Below are 19,919 nucleotides of genomic sequence, written 5' to 3' on the forward strand. Positions count from 1 at the left end.
GGAGCAGGGCTTGAGGCTGGGGGAATGAAAAAAAGGAGGAATTAAAATAAAGGAAGGTTGATTGAACTATTGTTCTCCAGGAAAAGGCTAATTGGCAAACAAATATCCTCCTCCAGTGGGAAATACAGTTCCTCTCTCCTCGCTTGCCAGGCTGGTGAGTTTATATTAATAGCATTTGCATCGTTAAAAAAACTTGTGATATCAGGGCTGGGCTTCTCAGTTGGTATTATCACCTTCTGGAGGTGTGTTGTGCTTTGAATGAGCGTTTTCCCTCAGCTGGGGCCAAAACCAGCGATGGAAATGGAGTGGGGCTGGATGGTGCTTGTGTTTGCATTGGGTGATAGGAATGGAGCTTGGGTGGAAGAGGATGCTCCTCCCTGAATGCTCAGCAGGGCTGTAGGAGCCCTCTGAGCTGCCCAGGGGGTCTTGCATCCCTCCCTCTTGTCTGGTGTTGTCCTTGAGGGCTGCCTCGACAAGGCTTGTCATCACTCAGCCCAGACACCCTCAAAGGATCCCTGAGAGAGCAGGTTCAAATGGCAAAGGAGAAAATCTGTGAGGCTCTTCTCTGCAAGGCATCAGGCTTTCAGGAGAGTCCCGGGTCGGTGCTAATCCATTCCTGCGTGTAACCTCGGCTCTGAAAGGGCCTTCTCTGCCCCTTTGAGCCCCTCCACAATGCAGCCCTGACAGCTGCCGCCCCAAAACAAGAGGGGGTGGGGGCAGCACTGGGAGGAACAGCCCCTCCCACTGCGTTTCCTTTCTGTTAGGTTTTTCTCTTCTGCCTTTTGAAGCCGAGCAGGGGCAAGGGGAGGGCAGGGAACTGCCCCAGCATCCTTCCTGGAGAGCCCCCTGCCTTCCTGGGAAGTCTCTTGGACTTTGAACAAGTGTTGGGCCTGGGTTACAGGATGCAAATCATTCAGTATCTTAAAGGGAGCAATATGTGACTTGAAAACTCTTTCTTCCTGCCAATGCCCACCCACCCTGTTTTTTTGTTTTGCTTCTGAAAAAGAAAGGACCACAAATCCTCCCGGCTGCTGGAAAAACAGGCATATGTGTGTCTGTAGAACTGGGTCATTTAGGACCCTGGTGAGTATTAAGAAATATGTATATTTTTATATAGGTTCCCAAACTGGGTCTTGTCTGTGGTTCCATGCTTGTTGCCCTTGTTCCTGAAATAAATGGCATTAGCCTGAGCTGATCTGCTGGAGCTCCTGTAAGAAGCAATCTGGAGTGGTTTGAAGGATCCAGTGCCAGTGCTCAGCTCGTCCCTGATCAAATTTACCCTTTTAGTGGAGAACTCATGACCTCCTTTGGTGTTACTCACGGTCTGTATGACTGGGAAACTTCCAGCAAGGTTTGGTTTTTAATCCTCAAAAGCCAAACATTTTTCTCCAGCAGCATGTTCCCTGGATATGTGCACTGAGCTGTGCACCACAGGGGGTACTGGGCTGTGTGGGGATCCCTGGGCCAGCTCCTGATGTGGGAGGATAGATGCTGCAAGCCCTTAGCACCTTTTCCTTGCATCCAAGCTTATCTCCATGCCGTGGGACAGACGTGGTCCTGCAGCACACCATCAACCATCCCCTGCTCCAGATTTTTTTTGCTGGCTTGCCAAAGCGAGCGGCGCTGCTCCGAGGATTGATTTCACTTGGAGAGCGTTAAGACAGATCCCGTCTCACCCTGCTGTGCGCCACACTCTTACCCCTTAAAACTGGATTACAGAGGCAACAGCCTGTGTGCTTCCCTTGGCAGGGAGCTCGCTCGTGTGCTGGAGAGGTGACTGGCAAGCTGGGCGGGGATACTCTTGCAGCGCCATGGAGGTTGTTGCTCTTTTCCCTGAATAGCATCATCAACACCTCCAAGGTGGGAGCCCCGTGCAGACATACAAAAAAAAAAGTCTCTACCAACACTTTTTCTGCTTTTGATAGGTGTAAGTTTTAAGTGGAAAAAGGAGGGCTTTCCTTGCGTGTTACAAATTCATTAAACTATGTTTTTTCCTGCCCTGGTGAGCACATCAGTGTTTGCTGGCTCTGTGAATAAACTGGTCTGATTTTTCTTCCTGCGCTCTAAATGTCACCATCGAGCCCCCGAAGCTCGTCTGCCCTTGAGCAGAGCAAAATGTTTTCTTGCCAGACAGCAGGCCCAGATGTCTGCTTCAGGATGTGACAAATGCCACAATAAAGGGAAAGAATAGAAAGAGGTGACACATTTTAGGTGAGCATTGGGTTTTTGGCAGATGGGGCTTTCTGGAAGCAAGCTGAGAGCCTGTGGCTGCAGCCAGCTCCGGTCGGCATCAGGGGTAGTGTGCTGGTGGCTTTTGGGTTCCAGGGAACCTGAGCAAAGTTTGGAGATGCAGAACTCTCTTTGTTGGGTTTGGAGAGTATAGCTTCTGGGAAAAGGAAGGAGGACCTGGGGTAATTCAGGATTTGGTGGATGTATTTATAAATCCATGGAACCCAAATCTTTGAGATTTGCTTACGCTGAGAATTACGGCTCTTGTGATGTAGTAGTGATGACTCAGGATCCTCCTGGCAGCTGCATCACAGGAGGGGTCCTGTCCCCATCCCCTTTTATAGTTGCTGTGTTGAGAGTAGGTGAATGGAGAAAAGACAATCATCAAATAGTTTAAAGCCTTTTAACCAAGTGTTTTGGGGTTTTTGCCCCCCTCTGTCGATATGCACAGATTTCCACCAAACATAAGCACTCCCCTCCTGTACAGTCTGTGCCTGAAAACACTGGAGAAAGGGGGTTTTGGAAATCAGCATGGGAGTTTCTGGCCAAAAATTTATCCTGGTTTCTTTAAACGGGAACAGCTGTGTTGGGATGTCAGCACCATGCTCAGCACGAGGTCCTGCTGGAGGTGCTGGTGATGGGCTCAGGTCCTATGAGCTTCTGTGTTGGAGGGAAGGTGGTTCCTGCTTAGGGGAAGGCAATCCTGTTTCTGAGCATTTCATCCATGCAAGGGCTCAATGTCAAACCTGTTATTTTTAAAATTGAATAATGCTTAGACCCTCTTCATTAAAAAGTGTTCCTTTACACCAGATTTGGTGCAAACATGAAATGGGGCAGCACTTCTCACTCTTGAGAGGGATGAGCCCAAATGCTGCTGCCTCATCAGATGGGCAGAGCACCATGCACACACTTTTGAGGGCTCACAGTCAGGACCAAATCCAAGAAGAGGTCAGGTTACTGAGCAAAGCCAAGGAGGGTGCTGGCTGTCTATGGTCTATAAGGTGAAAAACCAAAATGTGCCTGGGAAAGGCTTTGATGGTTCTCAGGGGATGCCACAAACGCACAGCCGTTCTGAAAAATGCTGTGGGAGCATCCAGTTGTTATTGCAGTGGAGGTCTGGACACGACTAACAGTGGGAGGAAAATCACCTAGAATTGTTTTATTTAAAAAACTTATTTAGTGGGTTTGACATGCCCTGGGCCAGGTGTTATATTCATGGGGAGAACCACCGATGAAGGATGCAGCGTTGCTCAGTGGTGGGATGTGACAAGCACAGGCTACAATGTATGGGATGCCAAAATGCTGCCTTCTGCATGCTGTAAAAAGGGGTCCAGGAGACCTGGCACGGGCACTTGTTGGGGGTGACAGTGTCTTCCAGAAGTGCTTGCTGAGGCAAATCACCTCCCAACCATCACCAGCCAAGGGGACCACTTTGCAAAGATGGAAGAAAGTTGGGATATTTCCATCAGTCAGGAGCATCCCAGGCTGTGCCAAACCTCTATGGGGTGGAGGGAGACAAAGCTTGGCATGGCCCAAGATGCCAAAATCAGTTGGGGCTCTGCAGAGATGGTCAGTGACTGCTGTTGTACTTGCACAAAAACAAGTGCAGTGCACTGGAATAAAGCTCCCTGTCGAGAGAGAGCTCGCTCAGGACCTTGCATCCTCATTTTGGGAGGGGATGGGAGGGGAGCCAGAAAAACAACACGCTAATATTCATATTTGAGGATTTAGCTCCTGGCTCCTGGGTGGGTTTGGAGGAGGCGGGTGTGAAGGGGAGCGTGCGCTCTCCTTTGCATGTGTTTGTACCCTTGTTGGGTATTTTTAGGCTGCAGACCGCAATGCTGCAATACCAGTGCTGGCTTCAAACCAGCTTGTTGGGGCATCGGTCACAGACAGGCTTTGGCAGCACGTTGCTCCACGCAGTTTAATTTAGCTTGCTGAGGAGGCTGTTGAATATGCAAGTGGTAATTGCTGCTCTCCTTTCCTTGAAGCAAAGGCGGAAGCGACACCGGGGTCCAATTTTCTTTTAATGACTGATTTCATTTAAACACTGCTCAGGGCAATGTAGGCTTGATGCCTTTTTTTTTTTTTTTTTTAGGGCTAGGGAAAGCTAAACTTGTATCTCTGTGCATCACTGAGCCCATAGCCTCTGTCTTGCATGGAGACCTCAGTCCATTCTGGTTGTATACGTGGGCTCCTCATCCTCTTCTCCCTGAGTTTCCAGGCTGAGCCCATCGCACACACATTTCCACCCTTGCTTCTGTGAAAGCAAAGTTGTTTGGGAGTGATTCAGCCCCACCACTCCTGCCTTGGGATTTGGGACTTGGCTACAAGTTCCCTCAATGACTCTTCCCATCCTATCTTCCCTGGCTCTGTACATACAGGGGCAATTAAACTTAATTTATTCTGGCCCGTTCAATAGAAGAGGCCAGAAGGCACCATTAGATCACAATCTGACTTAAATTTATTGATCTAATTAGCGGTCAAAGGTACAAGCAGGAGGTGGGGGCAGGACACTTAACATATGATGCTGTGTAGAACTTGTCCCTTCTGTTCTCCTTAACGCAAGCCTCCAGATTGCCAGGGGCTGCTGCTTTTTCTCCTTGAATAACCAATTTCTGTAGGATTTGCAGGGAAGGAGGAGGCTGTGTAGCTGGACTTTGTTCTGACGATGCAATCTGTGCTGTCTGCAGCTCCCAACGACCTGCCAGTGTGCTGTGTTTTGATTTTGATCCATCATGTCAATGAATATTCATCAGACTTTTGAAGGTTTAATGCTATTTGCCTGGTAGCTAACATATTCCCTCTCTAACCTTTTTTTAGCCTTGGTTGCTAATAATTTACAGCCCACTCAGCCTATATTATAGGGTGATTTGGTTTTTTAAATTGTTTATAGATGAAAATGAGGAACCTCAATAGCTCCAGAACTGGAAGCAGCTCAAAAATACCTTGTCTTCATTGCTACATGACTGTCTGCTTTAAAACCCAAAATAAAACCTTGCCTTTTGGTCTGTCATTCAAACTCCTCGTAGAACATTGTCAGGAGCGTGTATCTCTGAAGAGCAGGTGTTGTTCTCATAAAAGCTTTCCATATATTTCTGTAAGCCCAAGTCAGAGCTTGTATTGTAGCAGCAGGTTTCAAGGACGAGGCTGACGTGGTGTTGAAAAGGAGATGGAAAATGCTCACTGGAAGAGGAGAAATGGGTCTGTTTGCTCCAGACCAGCTGCAGGAGCAGGATCAGGCCCTGCTTTGGGAAGAGTGTGGCTGTACCCATGGACTTGCAATCACCAGGTAACCAAACTTTGCACAGCTGAGGACACGTGGGTTGGGACAGAGCACCTGTGCCAGGCACAAAACGCTGGGCAGCCGCCAGCATCCTCCTTTGTGCCCTGCCCCCTGTGGCTTTTAAAACCCAAACCTTCAGTGTTTTCCTCCACGTTGGAGCGAAAAAGGTCTGTGTGCCTTTGGCTTTTTGTTTCCCTCCCCTCTTTAGGAAAGAAACTCCCCAGCAGGTCCCAGAACCCTCCTGACACCGAAGGGATGCCAGCAGGCTGCTAATGGATTTGCTGCGGTGTTGGCAGCCGGGGGGCCGTGATGAGAGAGCTTTCATGGCAGCTGAAATTCCTCCAGTGGCTGCGTATTTCTACATCCGAGATGCAAAAATGTGACATGAGATTTGGGGCCCTTCAGGAAGGGGGACCCACTGGACTGGGCACAGAGCAGTTGCACAGCCTGGGATTATCCTGCGTGAAAACCCAGTAGCTGTTTCCCATCATTCGTGGCTCAGCAGATGATTACACCATGTGCTAAAAACATGCCATGGAGATAATTTCAAGGGTTGTATCCTCTCTGTTAAAGTACTGTGGGTAGAGCCTGAATTTTCTGCAAGGTCCCTATTTTGAGAGGGCCGTGTTTGCCATGCTGTGGTGGTGCAATGTCTGACCCCTAGTCTGTCCCCAGCCCTGGCTATCCACAGGGCACAGCAACTGTTTACTTGAGTGTATAAATCCGTAGTTAGAGGGAATGGTTAGCTCCAGGGAGATCAGACACTCTTCTCCAAATGCTGACCTCTTTTTCCCTGAGTCTCTTCATAGCTTTGTTAATAAATCTGAGTCATCCATATTTCAGCCTTCTGCGTTAACCTTGGCTGTTTGTCCCGTCTCTTAGCATCTCAGCGTCTTGTTTCGCAGGGATAAAATATGTGGGTGTGTAGCTTTGTAAGACAAATGTTTAGGCTTTTCAAAAATTCCCTACTTTGCTGGTTGATTTGTCGCGTTAGAGTGTTTCTCCTCCGTCCTCATTCCTCGTAGGTGGCCCTCCTCTTGAGTCTCAGTTTTGAGGCAGTATTTGCCTGGTCCTTGCTGTTATCAATCAGTCAAGACACGTGACTCCTGCCCTGAGCTTTGCTCCCAACCTGGGTTTCAGAAATCAGCAAAACCCAAGCTGAGCACCGGCGCGAGCGGTGCCCGACGTCAGCACTGCATAGGAAAATCTGAGCTACCGGCACCGTGTGATTTTTATCAGCTGAAGTCGCGTCTTGTAAATATTTACTGGAATTTCAAGTAGGGTTTATCTAATTAAGGCCAAGTAAAACTTTCCATGAAGAAGAGCCGCCCTACCGGCGGTTGCTGGTGGATGTTTAGGGGCACGTTTAAGAGCTGCGTGCAGGATATTTTCTCAGCTCTGCTGCTGTCTCTGGCTCGGGGCATCATGTGCCACATGAGGTCTTCAAGGACTGAGTCACCCGTGGTGGGAACCTGGTGGCCCCAAGCACATCCAGCTGTTCCTGGCAGCAGCCTCCGAAATGTGCCATACCCGTGGAATGAGGGAGTATGAGGTGGGGGTATGGGACAGGGACTGGCCTGGCTGCCGTGGCACGGGGAGGTTGGCGCAGACTTGCTGGGATTGGCAGCAGTGGTTCAGCCCAGGACTCCTCATCCCACGGGAGCGGTGGCGTGACCCCCCTGCCGCTGCCAGCTCTGGCACAAGGCGAAGCAAATGCATCTTTTTAATTCGCGTGGTCGTCAAGGTTGCCAGGACTGTAAACGTCAAATCTGAGCAGAAATATTTGGCACGAAAACTGTCTCCGCTCTTCCCCTCCGTGCTGAGCGCGTGGGTGGCTCGATTCCTCCTCCCCTCCGCGGGACGGGAGCGCAGCGCTGCGGGGCGGCCGCTCGAGCCTCCTCTCTTCTCTTCTCTTCCCTGCAGGATCTAGTGCCCGGGAGGGAGGGACGCAGAGGATCTTGGCCATGGCCCCGAGGAAGAGGAGCGGTCGGGGGATCTCCTTCATCTTCTGCTGCTTCCGCAGCAGCGACCACCCCGAGATCACGTACCGGCTGCGCAATGACAGCAGCTTCGCCCTGCAGACCATGGAGCCCTCGCTGCCCATGCCGCCGGTGGAGGAGCTGGATGCCATGTTCACCGAGCTGGTGGTAAGTAGGATGCTTTTTAGTTTTAGTTTTTGCTCACTCTTTGCAGCCTCCCCAGCCTTGGTTTGGAGTTTTTGGGCAAACTTGGGCGTGAAGGGAGCGTCAGGCGATGCTGTTGCAAGTGGTGTTGTGCTGAGCGCTGAGCTCTGCTCCTCCCTGAAGTCCTGCCAGTTTGGGGTGGTTTCTCTTTCTCATTAGAAAGCCTTAATTTCTTAGAGCAGGGGTTGAGGCTCTAATGAGGGGAGTCCCAAGCTGGTAAAGCAGGTTATCCCCCCTAGGTGCAAAGAGACTTTACTTGCTGAGCACTCAGCCTCACAGAAATCCTCAGGTGTGGGCTAAATTGAGATTTGTAAAGTCAGGATATTGTTTCTTTATCCCTCAGTTCCAAAACTTGGAAAAACACGGATTAAGAAAAAAATTGAAAGCCAAAAAAACTTTAGTTTTCTCTAATTTAAAACATTTTGGTGTGATATGATGGATAGTGTTCTACTTTGAGTTGATTCAGCTGGGAAATGGGGTTTCCCTACAGTGCTTGGATGCATAGAGGGAGCTGGGAGTCTTGATGCTGGTTGGTCACACCTGGTGGTATAGCATATCCCATTAGATGCCAGGCAGCATGGCTCTGGTGAGCCATGCCTCTTGGTATAGGAGAGCTCCAGGTTGTATTATAAAGGCTCGTTTTGCCCAGACATCCTTCTCCATGGGCAGGATGAGATGTCTGGCAGACTGGAACACCAGCACAGCACAGTGGGGATGAAGGAGGACTCTTCTTGCAGCAGTCCTGCAAAATGCCACTGGTCAGGTTGGGTTTGTTCAGGTGGAGTGACTGCCTCTGTCGCATGTTATTGTCCACTGGTAACTTGGCCAAATCAGGTTTTCCTGGGGAAATTCTTTCCCATGGATCACTCTCCTCATGCCCCAGCCAAAGGCCTGTTGCGCTGCGGCTCGGTGTCACCAGCCAGGCTGAAGCAGGCATCTGTGCAGGAGGGTCATGTGCTGGAGCTCCACCAAGCCTGTGGCACCCTCATCTCAGCCCAGGATTGTCAAAGTGTCTCCCCTAAATTCATCCAGATGCTTCGTTCAGTGGCAGTGCCACAGGGAACCAGTGTGAGTGCAGCGAGGCAGGAGCCCAGCAGTCCCAGCAGAAACCAATCCAGCCCGGGGCATGCCCTGGTATGGCCCCTCTGCTCTCCAGCCCTTGCTCTATGCTGCCGAGATTTTTACTTTTTTCCCCCCAGCCAAGGGTGAGAAAAAGGCTCGGAGGCAGCTGCTGCTCCAGGGCATGCTGGCAGCAGGATCCATGCTGGCTCCCTGGGGACTGAGGTCATTTAGGGAGGGGGACAACGGGTGCCCACCATGCTCCTGTGCAAGCAGCTGCAACCCCTGGCTCCCCCAGAACAGGCAGATTTTGACCCAAGCCAGCACCAGGTGGGAGGGAGGGTGAAGCCAAACTGCCCCATGGGCACAGAAGGGCAGATTCCCATTCAGGGGAGGGAAGCTGCAAATCCCCCCTCCTTACAACAGCTCCTTCTTGCTCTCAGTAACCTGTTGGTGTCGGGTATTAAATTTCAGCATTAGTTAAATGGTTTGGAAGGCATCCCACTGTTCCTGTATAAACCCACTGTGTAACATTTGGAAGAGAGACAGAGAAAACACTCAGAGGTGCTGGGCTGATCTTTACGCCTGCGGGAACTCGGTGCCACCCGGCCTGTCATGCTTGGCCATCCAGGGTGGGATGGCTTGTGCCTGCTCTGTGGGACTAAGGCTCCCTCCAAAGTCCTTGGTTGTCTCAGTCAATCGGGTTGAGGGAAGTCAAAAGGGTCGGAGGGAATCCGGAGGCTTTCCCAGTTGGAGTTGGTCCTTGGCCAGCTCTTCTCTTGCAGCTTAATAGTGACTTTTCTGCCCCATTTGTTCCCTTTAGGGACTCAGAGTGGCAGGGATGGAGGCTATCAGGCCTGAGATGGAGAGTATCTTTTGGGACATTGCAGCAGAGGGTTTGGTCACCTGGATGGACAGTCCTTCCGCAGACATCAACAACCAAGCAGGATCCTTGCTTTGCAAATCCCAGCCTGCTGCTTAAATCAGAGGGCAAAATCTCTTTCTTTTTAGAGCCATCCTGCAGAATATTCTCTGGGCTTCGTGTGTTTTTAAATGTGCCTGTTTGTCTGAGGCAGGAAACATCCGTAGCATGAGAAATCATTGATTGTCCCGTGCCAGCGGCAGAGGATGAGGGCCTGAGCTGGAGAGGGACATGGAGCAGCTGTGACTCCCAAGGTCAGCTAAAGGCTTGGGCTGCTCTCCTGATGTCTGTTTTTTGGCCTGCTTTATGTTAGATGGACACTTTGGATTTTAATTAGAATAGGTAAATAGAATCGTTAAATAGTTGAGGGGGTTATTCTGTGGCTGTGGAAGGGTTTTTCAGGAGGAACAACAGGGAAACAAACTGGGATTTTTTTTTTTTTTTTTGCCTAGGTACAAAGTGTAGCAATTAGCCTGTAAGAAATGCCTGCTATTCATCCCAGGCTGCAGGGATGATGCTCCCTGTCCCAGCCGTCCATATGCAGCAGTTTGGGGCTTTTCCCTGGCTCAGGTCAGATGCAGATGTTGTTGCTGTGGTCAATGACTGATCACCGCTTCCTCCCGGAGGACCCTTTTCCCTTTCCCTTCCTTTCCCCTCGCCTGGGCTGAATGGTTTTTGTTGGAGTATTGTTGGGATGTCGCTCAAGCGGGCACCGGCCCTGCCTGAAAGGCTTTTCTTTGTCCGCTGTCCTGCCGGGGCTCCGGCCAGGCTCAGCCACCCAGGGAGGAGCAGGTGCTGGCAGAGAGGCACAAACAAAAGCGGGGTATTTCAACGAGATTTACTGATTTGCAGCTCCTTTGGCTGGGACAGGGCTTTATGATTTTGTGCAGCTTTCCTTGCATCGACACCGGCGTGTCCTGCCGGCTCGGGTCGGCGGTGTTTGCTTCCTTGTGCAGGGGTGAGGTACCTGCCAGGCACATCCATTGGATTTAAGGAGTTTCAGGAGCCATCAGTCCTCCCATAGGACACATCAGGAGGATCGCTGTGCTGTGAGGCTGCTCAGCCCTGGTGATGAGGAAATCTGGGGTTACACGACCTGCCTGCGAACCAAGGGAACAAAGCTGTGCCATCTGCCACAGCTTCTTTCAAGAGGCTCCTGCGTATCCAGGCTAACAATACAGCATTTCTTCAAAGGCTGAAATCTTGCTTGCACGCTCAGAGAAAGCACTTGCAAAGCTCCACATAATGGTGCCATATGGTAGATCTTGCTGTAACAATCCTCTCTATTTTCCGCCAGCAACTAGACTTTCCACCAGATGGGTAAATGACTGATGTCCTTTATATCTGCTTAACACTCCTTGTCACCCTGAGGTTTGTAATGAAACGCTCTGTGTGTGGTGCTGTGCATCGGCCCCGTGGGACGTGCACTGGGCAGGGGGGGTGGAATGGCTTGATTTGGAGAGGGTACAGGAGCCCCTCACTGTCTTCACAGTAAGGTTGGGTCACAGCAGCATCTCCATCCCAGCGGTATGGGAGAGATGCTCTGGTGACTCCTCAGATAGCTTGAATGCTCAGAAGAGCTGCTGAGCCTGCTGTGGCTTTGCTTGCCCTTGGAGCACAAGGTGCTGCCTCTCCCTGGTCCCACACCTTGCTCCCAGCCTGAATCCCTGCGGGCAGGGGAATGGGCTCAGAGGAGATGCTGCCCCAGACGCTCCTCAATGCTTGTCCTCTCCAGCCTTTGAGGAAGTTACATTTACTGCTCCCGATGGGGCTTCTTAGACTTTTCAGCTCTGACTTAGTGACACAGAAGAAATTAGAGCAGTCTCCATTCAGCCCTAGCCCTGTATCCTCCCTGTGATATGCAGCAGCCCATTTTTAACCTATGCAACCAGAGCAGGTAACCTTCCCTGTGTCCCTCCACGCAGACTCCAGCAGCTGACAAGTTTTCAGAGACCTGGGGAGGTGGCTTCAGGAGTTAATTGGCTGTGCAGTGTCTTCAGCCCCCCAGGCTCAGGATGGGAGCAGACCATTGCCCCTTACTCACACATGGTCTCCAAAGTGCTGGGCTTTATGCCTTCCCCTCCCGCGATGTGGAAGGCTGCTGTATCCTTCCCTGCTGCTTTATGAAGTAGTGGAAACTTGGGAGCCTGAGGAACAATAAAAAGGTCTCTGGCAGCTTATAAGATTTATTACAGCATTTGTTTTTGCTATACTTGGGGCAACTGATGCATTTCATCCTCGCCGCTCTCTGGATGCCGTGAGTTGGGAGATAGGAGACAGCATCCCCTGTCAGAGACATTAATTCTATTGCCTTTGGAAAGCTTCATGATGGGCAGCGGGTCTGTGGCTCACCAGTGCTTGGGGTAGAATGCTCCATGTGTAACTGTCCCGTGGAGCCATGCCATCCCTTCCTCTCACCGTGCCAGGATGAGTGCTATTTTATATGCTGCTTGAACAGGGAGCAGAGAACAGTCCCAGGAGAAATTGGTGGTGCAGTCAGTGTGAGTGCTGTGTGTCAGTAACAGCACCAGGTTGGGAGCTCGTTGCTAGTGATATCCAGTTGTACTTAGGAACTTCAGTAATGTGCTTTTTCCCCGGTATCTAATCCAATAAGGAGAAAGTATGAGGTTTTGGGCCTTGCAAAACAACACGGCTTTTAAGTAGCAGCTGAGGGATCAGCTGCAAAGCCAAGCTTTGCATTTCATGCTTGCAGGTCAGCTGTCTATTTTGCTGCCTGGTCCTTGCAGCATTAAGGACTTGAGGATTTTGAGAGCCATTTAATGGTGACCAAAACCATTTCCCCTATATCTGCAAATAAAAGCATGTGGTTGGTACCCAGAAAAAAAAATTACAACTTGCCCTTGAGTCCTGGGCAAACTACCCCTTTCTGCAGAGTCTGTCCAGGGCCAGACACTCAGTGTGAGGTTCCTGATCCCATCCCACTGCTGTCACCCAAGACCAAGCTCCCTTGGCTTATGAATCACTTTTAAGGAGGAAAACTAAATGATTGAGTAATGCCTGCTTTTAAATTCACTCTTCACTGGGCTGCCCAGGTTCTGCTCTTTGGATGTGAACAGCCTGGACCTGCCACGCTCCTGTCCCAGCCCGCTGCTCGCGGCGCTGGTTTTCATCACCCCGTGGAGTTAACACCCTCAGAGATAATCTCTTAAATGTGTGTTTTGATGGGTAAGCGTTTGATAGAGAAGTTGCACACCTACTTGGTGAGAAAATAAGGGTTTTCTGCCTACACGGATTCCCCGGCCCTGAATGAAGCAATCCACCGAGAACGCTATATTTCAGCTGAAACACTCCTGTAATTGCAGTATCTGTTACAGCTGCAAACTAGTGTGGGGGTTTGCCCAAAAACCATGTTGTTCCCAACTCGTAACTTTACAAAGGAGCCGTGTTACAGCACAATGTCAACCCCAGCTGAAGGCAGAGAGAACATAAGGAACCCCTTTGTTTCCAGGAGAAGTACAACTGAAGTGGAAAAATTATATGGTCTACCTGCTAAATGCTTTCCACTTTGCACTTCGTAAAAGAGGAGGCCACATCCCTGGGAGGTGCCTGGGCAGCTCGTTTGGTAACTCACTGGTGACCTTAATTGGGGCATTAAGATTTTTTGGCTGGCACTTGCTCAGTGTTTCTGGCACAGGTCACCATGGAGTCTCAGGCCCTTTGGATGGGGAATTTGCTCCAGCAGCAGTCTTCTTCCTGACTGCTCAATGGTTGGGTGGTGTTGTTGGAGGATTATGAGCAGGATTGAGCAGCACGTAAGTTGTGATTTATCATCAACCTCAGCTGGAAGTGTTCCTGCTGGGAATAGTCTGTGCCTGCCTTGTATCCATTTGCAGGTACAAATGGAAGCTGTTCCTACCACTGTAGTATCTGTTGCTGGCAGAGTCTGGGTGTTCCTCAGCGTGGGAACATCACCGAGGTCAGCTTTGGCAGCCGAGGCTTTCCACAGCCCTGCAGGCAGGATCTTGCTGAGCCCCCCAGTGGACCTAATTCCCATCAGCTCCAGTGTTCAAGTCCACACTGTTGTTTACAGCGATCAGCTTCCCTTTCCCTGCAACACTCAACATCTCTAAGCCAGTCTGACGCCTGCTTTGCACTAGGCATCCTGCTGGATGTCAGACCTTGAAATCATAGAAATCACAGAATGACGACTTGGGTTGGAAGGGACCTTAAAAGATGATCTCATTCCAACACCCCTGCCATGCAGGGACACCTTCCGCTAGACCAGGTTGCTCCAAGTCTCATCCCTCCTCTGTCAGAAGTCAGCTCCTCTCAGGGGGACTCTGTTTTGCACCTGAGTAGTGTCTTTAAAATGTCTTTAGGACGCCAGGTGTGACTAAAGCCAGGGCTGTGGGGGAATAAGGATCACTTGTGTCCCACCCAGGCCATGTGTGTGCAAGGAGTCCATTTCCATCTTCCACTGCTCATCAGCATCAGGCTGTAGCTGCCTTCTGCTTCCCGTGGCTGCATCCACACACACAGTGGTACATCGTGGGAAACTTTCAGGGTCAAGTTGGTTGGGGCTTTGCAGCCTCTAATTCCCATCCAGCACCCTTCTGAAGCCCTTCCCAGGGCATTATCTGGGGAAACCTTGGCATGGTTTAGCCCCAGACCAACCATACACAGTTTCCTTACATGAGATATCCCTGTCAGGCACATCCGAAGCCACACTTGACCTGTTGACTTCACTGCCAGCTTCAGTAGCTCTCCGAAGTGCCAACAGCAGAGGCAGTATCTAAAATCTGACTGAAAAGGGAGCTGCTGCCTTGGTTCTCTAAATAGGTGAGAAACTCACATCTGAAATATTATTTGTTTGCCAGCTCTGTGCTTTATTGATAGGAGATGCATCCACCAAAGGACAGTTGTCCCCGGGTCTGGTTGATTTGATTTAATCCATTTTAGCTATCACAGTAGTAAATAATGGGCTGATACACTTTTTGTTGTTGTTGTTTTCAGGGTTTATGTACGACTGTTTGGAAAAAGTGCACTGGTGATGCACCTGCAGGGCTTCTAGATCTGAGAGTGCTCTGCAGGGTAAAACGGTGTGGATCAATAACTCAGGCTGGAGAAGTATCCTGGGTTAATTAAAATGGGAGAAAGGTTTTCCAGATGAGGTCAGTGTAAAGGTCACAGGAGGCCAAGCTCAATAAATAAAGTGAAAAAAAAAGTATATATGACGTTATAGATATATATCAAAACAAAAAAGAATGAGAAACCTAAGTAGATACTTCTCTTAGAATACACTAGTATTAAAATATAAACACCTTTAAAACCTTTAGCCTATTAAAATAATTAATTGAATTAAATAATATTAAAGAATTACATGCTGTCTGCCTCAGTTAGGTGTTTGAACTGATGGGAGCATGAACCAGCTGCAGCTGGAGTTTATTGAAGAGCTAAATCAGCTATTGATGGCCATAATCTTTCTGCAGAAGAAGAAGGGAATACATTTTTTATTTATGTCTGTCCAATGCTTTCAGGTCAATAACTGAGCAGGGTGGATTATGGTCTTCTCCAATCTGAGACTAAAAATTGAATGTGGGAAGAGGTTGAGTAGGCATAAGCACTTTGAAGTGCTTCCACATTATTCCTTGTTGCTTCTACTCATTCCCTTGCTGTAAGCAATTTCCTTTATTCAGGAAATTCATTACATGATAAAGGCAAAATGAATAATAATCTTCTATCTGTTATGCTTATTCATTAAGAAATATGAATAGTTGATTTTTGTTCATGTTCTGTAATTGCAGCTGCAGGTTCTCGTGGGTGAATTAAAAATACACAGTGATAATATTAGCAGAGGTTGGTTTGTCTGAGGGGTTGTTTCTAAGCTCCAGTACTAGGGAGGAGGCGTTTTTATTACTTATACTAAAAGTAAAAGACTTTTTTAAAAAAACCCTGATCTAAATCTGCATACACTGAGAATTCTAATTGCCTAAATAAAGCTGCAGCTAGAGGAGCTCCTCCTGCGGCACAGGATGCGTGTGAAGGCGGCTGCTTGTTCGCATTGTAACAACCACTGATTAATATGTCTTACTTTTCAAGAAAACAGCTTAAAAATAACAGAACAAGCTTCTGAGGTTTGCTGTGTGCCAGTTGCAGGGCTGGCAGGGGCAGGAAGGCAGCTGCTCCACCGGCCGTGCGGGCAGTGCCGTCCCGCGGAGGAAGAAGATTAGATGTGGAACGGGGGAGAAAATGCTGATTGCCATTTCCCTTGACACCACAGCGTTCTGGGATAAATCAAACTGATGAACTTGGAGAAGAATGCCTGGAAGAGAGTGAAAAAGTGATATGACCCCTGAGAAAGGAAGCCGATGCAGGCTTCAGAAGGCCATTATTTGTTGACTTTTTAATTCCCATGCTAGACCAGCTAATGCCAAATGTTGCCAAAAAGTTCCCGCTTGTTTTTTTTTCTTGCCATTTTTTTCTTTTTTAAAACAGTCTCGGAGCTCTCAGGCTTTATTTAATTGAGGATGCAGAAGATTTGGCCTTTACGTGCTGTAGTCTTACAGAAGTTTCTAAACTCTCTGCATCCATCCATCAGGAGTAAATTCACTTGCTCTTTGTTATGTTGATCATTTGTTGATCCAGTGATGTCTTTCCATACATATGCACATATGTATGTATATGTAAACCCAGAGAGAGAGAGAAGTTGTGGATGACCCATTCCTGGGAGTGTTCAAAGCCATGTTGGATGGGCTTGGAGCAACCTGGTCTAGTGGGTGGGTTGAAACTGCCTGATCTTTAAGGTCCCTTTCAACACAAGCCTTTCTGTGATTCTATATACATATATATGTATGTATATATAAACCCAGAACAAACCAGCAAATTTTAATTAATCATGATTCCAATTATGGCAGTGGATGACCCCCCCCATCTCCTCCATGTTCTACAGTTACACAATTTGTCAGCCAGAAAAATCCATTAGATTTAAAGGTTTTTCATCTTTTTTCCTACAACCTCTAAGGATATTTTGGGATTGCAGATGCACGTATAGGGAATTGTCCTGTATTTAATCTCTGCTCTCCAGCTGCTTCTTTCAGAATGTTTGGTGACCTGAAGGACCTGTGGGATGTAGGGGAAAACCCCACGATGGGTCTTTCTAGGGTGTTGTGGACATGGCTGGACAGCACTTGGACTCACCCAACTCCAAGAGCCCATCCTAGAGGTTGTTTCTGAAGTCTTAGGGAGTCGTTTCTGAAGTCAAGAGATTTGCAGCATCCTGCTGCCTTCCTGCTGTTGCCCTCATTAAAGTCAGCCCATGGGAGATGCACATTAAAACATCCACCATGGTGTGAGTGAAGTGACAGGGACAGAAGCTTGCACTGAGGACCATGCTGTGAGTCTGAGGCTGGACTTGATGCTTTTCCTGCTTGGAGGGCCAAACACTTCTGGTGGCTGTGCCTCACTTTTTGGCTTGATCTGGCATTGCCAGGAGGTGGTGGGAGACTGCAGTGGCTGCAAACCAGAGAGGTTGTGGCGTCTCCCTCCTTGGAGATACTCAAAAGCCATCTGTACATTGTCCTGGGCAACAGCTCTGGTGACCTTGCTTGATCAGGTACTTGGACCAGGGGACTCCTGATGACCCCAGGCTCCCAGTTGCCAGCTCAGGGAGGTACAGACCATTGCAATATCTGCCCCTGAGTGGCACTGTGTGTCCTCCAAGGGAAAGGTATAGACCACTTGATAAGAACTTGTTTGGCCCATGGGATTGTGCTCACAGTGTGCACATTTCTGAGGTAGCTTTAGGAGGACAGTGTGGGATCACCTTCAGTGGAGCTCGTTCTGTACTCAGAGAGAGGGGGAGGTTTTCTTGGCTAGAACAGAGGGCCATCAGCAAAGCAAACTGTAAAGAACTGTTGTACCTCCTAGAAATAGAAGCTACACACAGAGACTCAAAGCTCCCCTATGGGATTTTTTGAAAACCATATTCAAATGAAGATTTAATGTGGAAACATGTTTCCTGATGTAAAGGTGAATAGTTTAACTGTATGGGATGAATATTTAAGAGTAGTGTATCTCCTTCCAGTAAAAACACTCTGGGCAGAGACTTCCTTTTGGTAGCAAAATGAGGCTGTTATTTTACGTGCCTTTGACCCGATTCCAAAAAAATACTAAAAATAGTGAAGTTGGCAGATTCTGACATGGGAGGCAGCCAGGTGGAAGGGGCAGAGCTGTGAAAGGGGAGGCTGAAGTAAAGGCTGTGAGGGTGATGGACACTGACCCACTGTTTATCTTCTCACCCTTCAGCAGCCAACATCGCACACTGTAGCAGGAGTCCTTGGACTGCAAATGGCCCATAAAATGAATTGCCAGTTAAAATCACCTTAACTATCGAGCTTGTGATTATTAATTGAAGGCAGGTATGGCTTTGAGGTTCTGCACAGCTTCTATGCTATGCAACAATTCCACTGTGCAGTTTTTAAAGCCTTTATCGGAGCTGCATTTGTATGTTGGGTTGTGAGCCCCTGGAAAACTGCTGATGTTCCTGTCCTCTCCTTCCTTGGAGTTTGAAGGGCAGTTTCTGAGCAGCCTTCCTGGGGCGAAGGAGCACTGAGATCGTATCAGTGAGCATAAGCAGAGGGCTGGAGGTGTTTGCAGGAATCCCCATGCCCGTAAAACCAGCAAAGACCTGACTCTTCACGGCTGAGTCACTGTTAGGACTCAGGATAGCAGTCGTTAGTCACTGTTTGATTATGAGGATTTTTGTGTTCGCTGGGTGCCACACAGTATTTATTTAAACAGCTCTCCCAAGCATCCTGCAAGATATCATTTAGGTAGGTGTCGTTGAGTGATGAGGGGCTGTGGTGACTGAACATGTTAGAGCTGGGGCACAATGAAATGTACTGTGTGAGACTCAGAAGCATTTCTGCACCTTTTTTGGATGTGTTTGCACGTTGTCATGTACCGATACCTAATATGTTCTTCTGCTTTGTCCCTTCTTGCTCCCGCTTAGGCTTCAGCTCAGTTTGGTGGTTTTTTTTCCCTTGGTTGATAAATCTTTGCGTTTGCTCAAGATGTCTTTTTAGGGTATGGGTATTTTGAAAGTTTAAAAAAAATATTTTCCTAAGGAGCCACATACAGATGTGTGTGCCTGGTGCTTTCATGCCTGATTATCAGATTCACGTGGCCAGAAAGTGGGGTCACAATGGAAGCAGTTTTCTGCACTCGCTCAAACTTGCCCTAGGCTGGGGCGGAGGTTGGTTGCTTGATATGAATCTCTGACCTCCCAGATTGTAACAACACGGAGAGATTTGGCAATGGCACTCTTTGGAGGAGTCCCTAGCACAGGTTCTCCTCCCTGGGTCCAGGAGAATGAGGTGTATCTCGCATTGGACTCAGGCTTTCCCAGTCCTTGCTTTTTTTCCCAGTCGCTGTCACAGCAGCATGTTTAGTTCTGTTCTAAGGTTGTCTTCCAAGTCTGCCTCCAGAGCTCCACCAGCATCAGCTCTGTGCAGCACAGTGGTTTTGAAGAATCAGTCAGTATGAGGGGGAAAATGTCAAGGAAAAAGCAGAGCTTCTCCATGCATATACAATGGAAAAAGCTCCACAATACCCTTCCTTTTGAGGAGTAATTTCATCAAGAAGTGCAATCAATACCTGCAGTGGATATATAAGCCTTTCCGAGGTGTTGCAGCTCTCCGTCACTGGGTGTTGTGCTGGAGGGCCCTGGGTTTGGGTTACAAGGTAGCTGAAGGTTCCCTGCTCTGGCTACTGGGTGCAATATGAGCTTCTATTAGATCAGCTGAATTTCTTGGTGGCCTGCAGACTTGCTGATGCAGGGACCCATCTTCTCCCAGAGGTGTCTTGCTCAGCCTTCCCCAAATGGGACTCTGATGGGGGTACAGGAGCTACCAGCTTTAGTTGATAAGTGTTAGTGTTCAGGCATGGAAACTTTAACAGGTCTCTTTTTAGTTGCTGGCATGAAGGGTGTAATTTTTAATGGGGATCCCCTTACTTAAATCTACTGTCTGGGTGGGATGAGTTGGCTGGAGGGCATGTCAGGGCTCTCCTCAGTCCTTCTGCAGCATCTGCAGCATCTCCAGCATCTCACTGCGACCCCAAAACCACTCCAGCATGAGGTTTGTCATCAATGGTGGTGATTTTAAGAGACATCCATGGCTGAAAGATCAATGTTGGCTTTAGCAACGAGCCTCTCAGCCCTGCCTGAATGTTTTATTTAGTTCCCTGATAAAAGCTTTGACCTACATCTAGCACCAGGAAG

At 48.8% G+C, this 19,919-nt stretch overlaps 1 protein-coding gene across 3 annotated transcripts in view; it reads left to right on the forward strand.

Annotated features, from left to right (window-relative positions):
* DAAM1 (dishevelled associated activator of morphogenesis 1) overlaps positions 1-19,919 on the forward strand; it is a 94,634-nt gene that overhangs the window by 32,439 nt on the left and 42,276 nt on the right. For 2 of the 3 annotated variants that reach the window (XM_051769818.1, XM_051769821.1), the window contains exon 3: positions 7,439-7,662. In XM_051769818.1, coding sequence (XP_051625778.1) covers positions 7,480-7,662 — 183 coding nt within the window. In that variant the 5' untranslated portion in view covers positions 7,439-7,479. Of the gene's footprint in view, positions 1-868; positions 1,084-7,438; positions 7,663-19,919 lie in introns of those variants that run through there. The other variant, XM_051769819.1, reaches the window with a different exon arrangement.

This window comes from Manacus candei, unplaced genomic scaffold (genome assembly GCF_025592945.1).
Source record: "Manacus candei isolate 608988 ecotype Guabito, Panama unplaced genomic scaffold, ASM2559294v1 h1tg000113l, whole genome shotgun sequence".
NCBI classification, from domain to species: Eukaryota; Metazoa; Chordata; class Aves; order Passeriformes; family Pipridae; genus Manacus; species Manacus candei.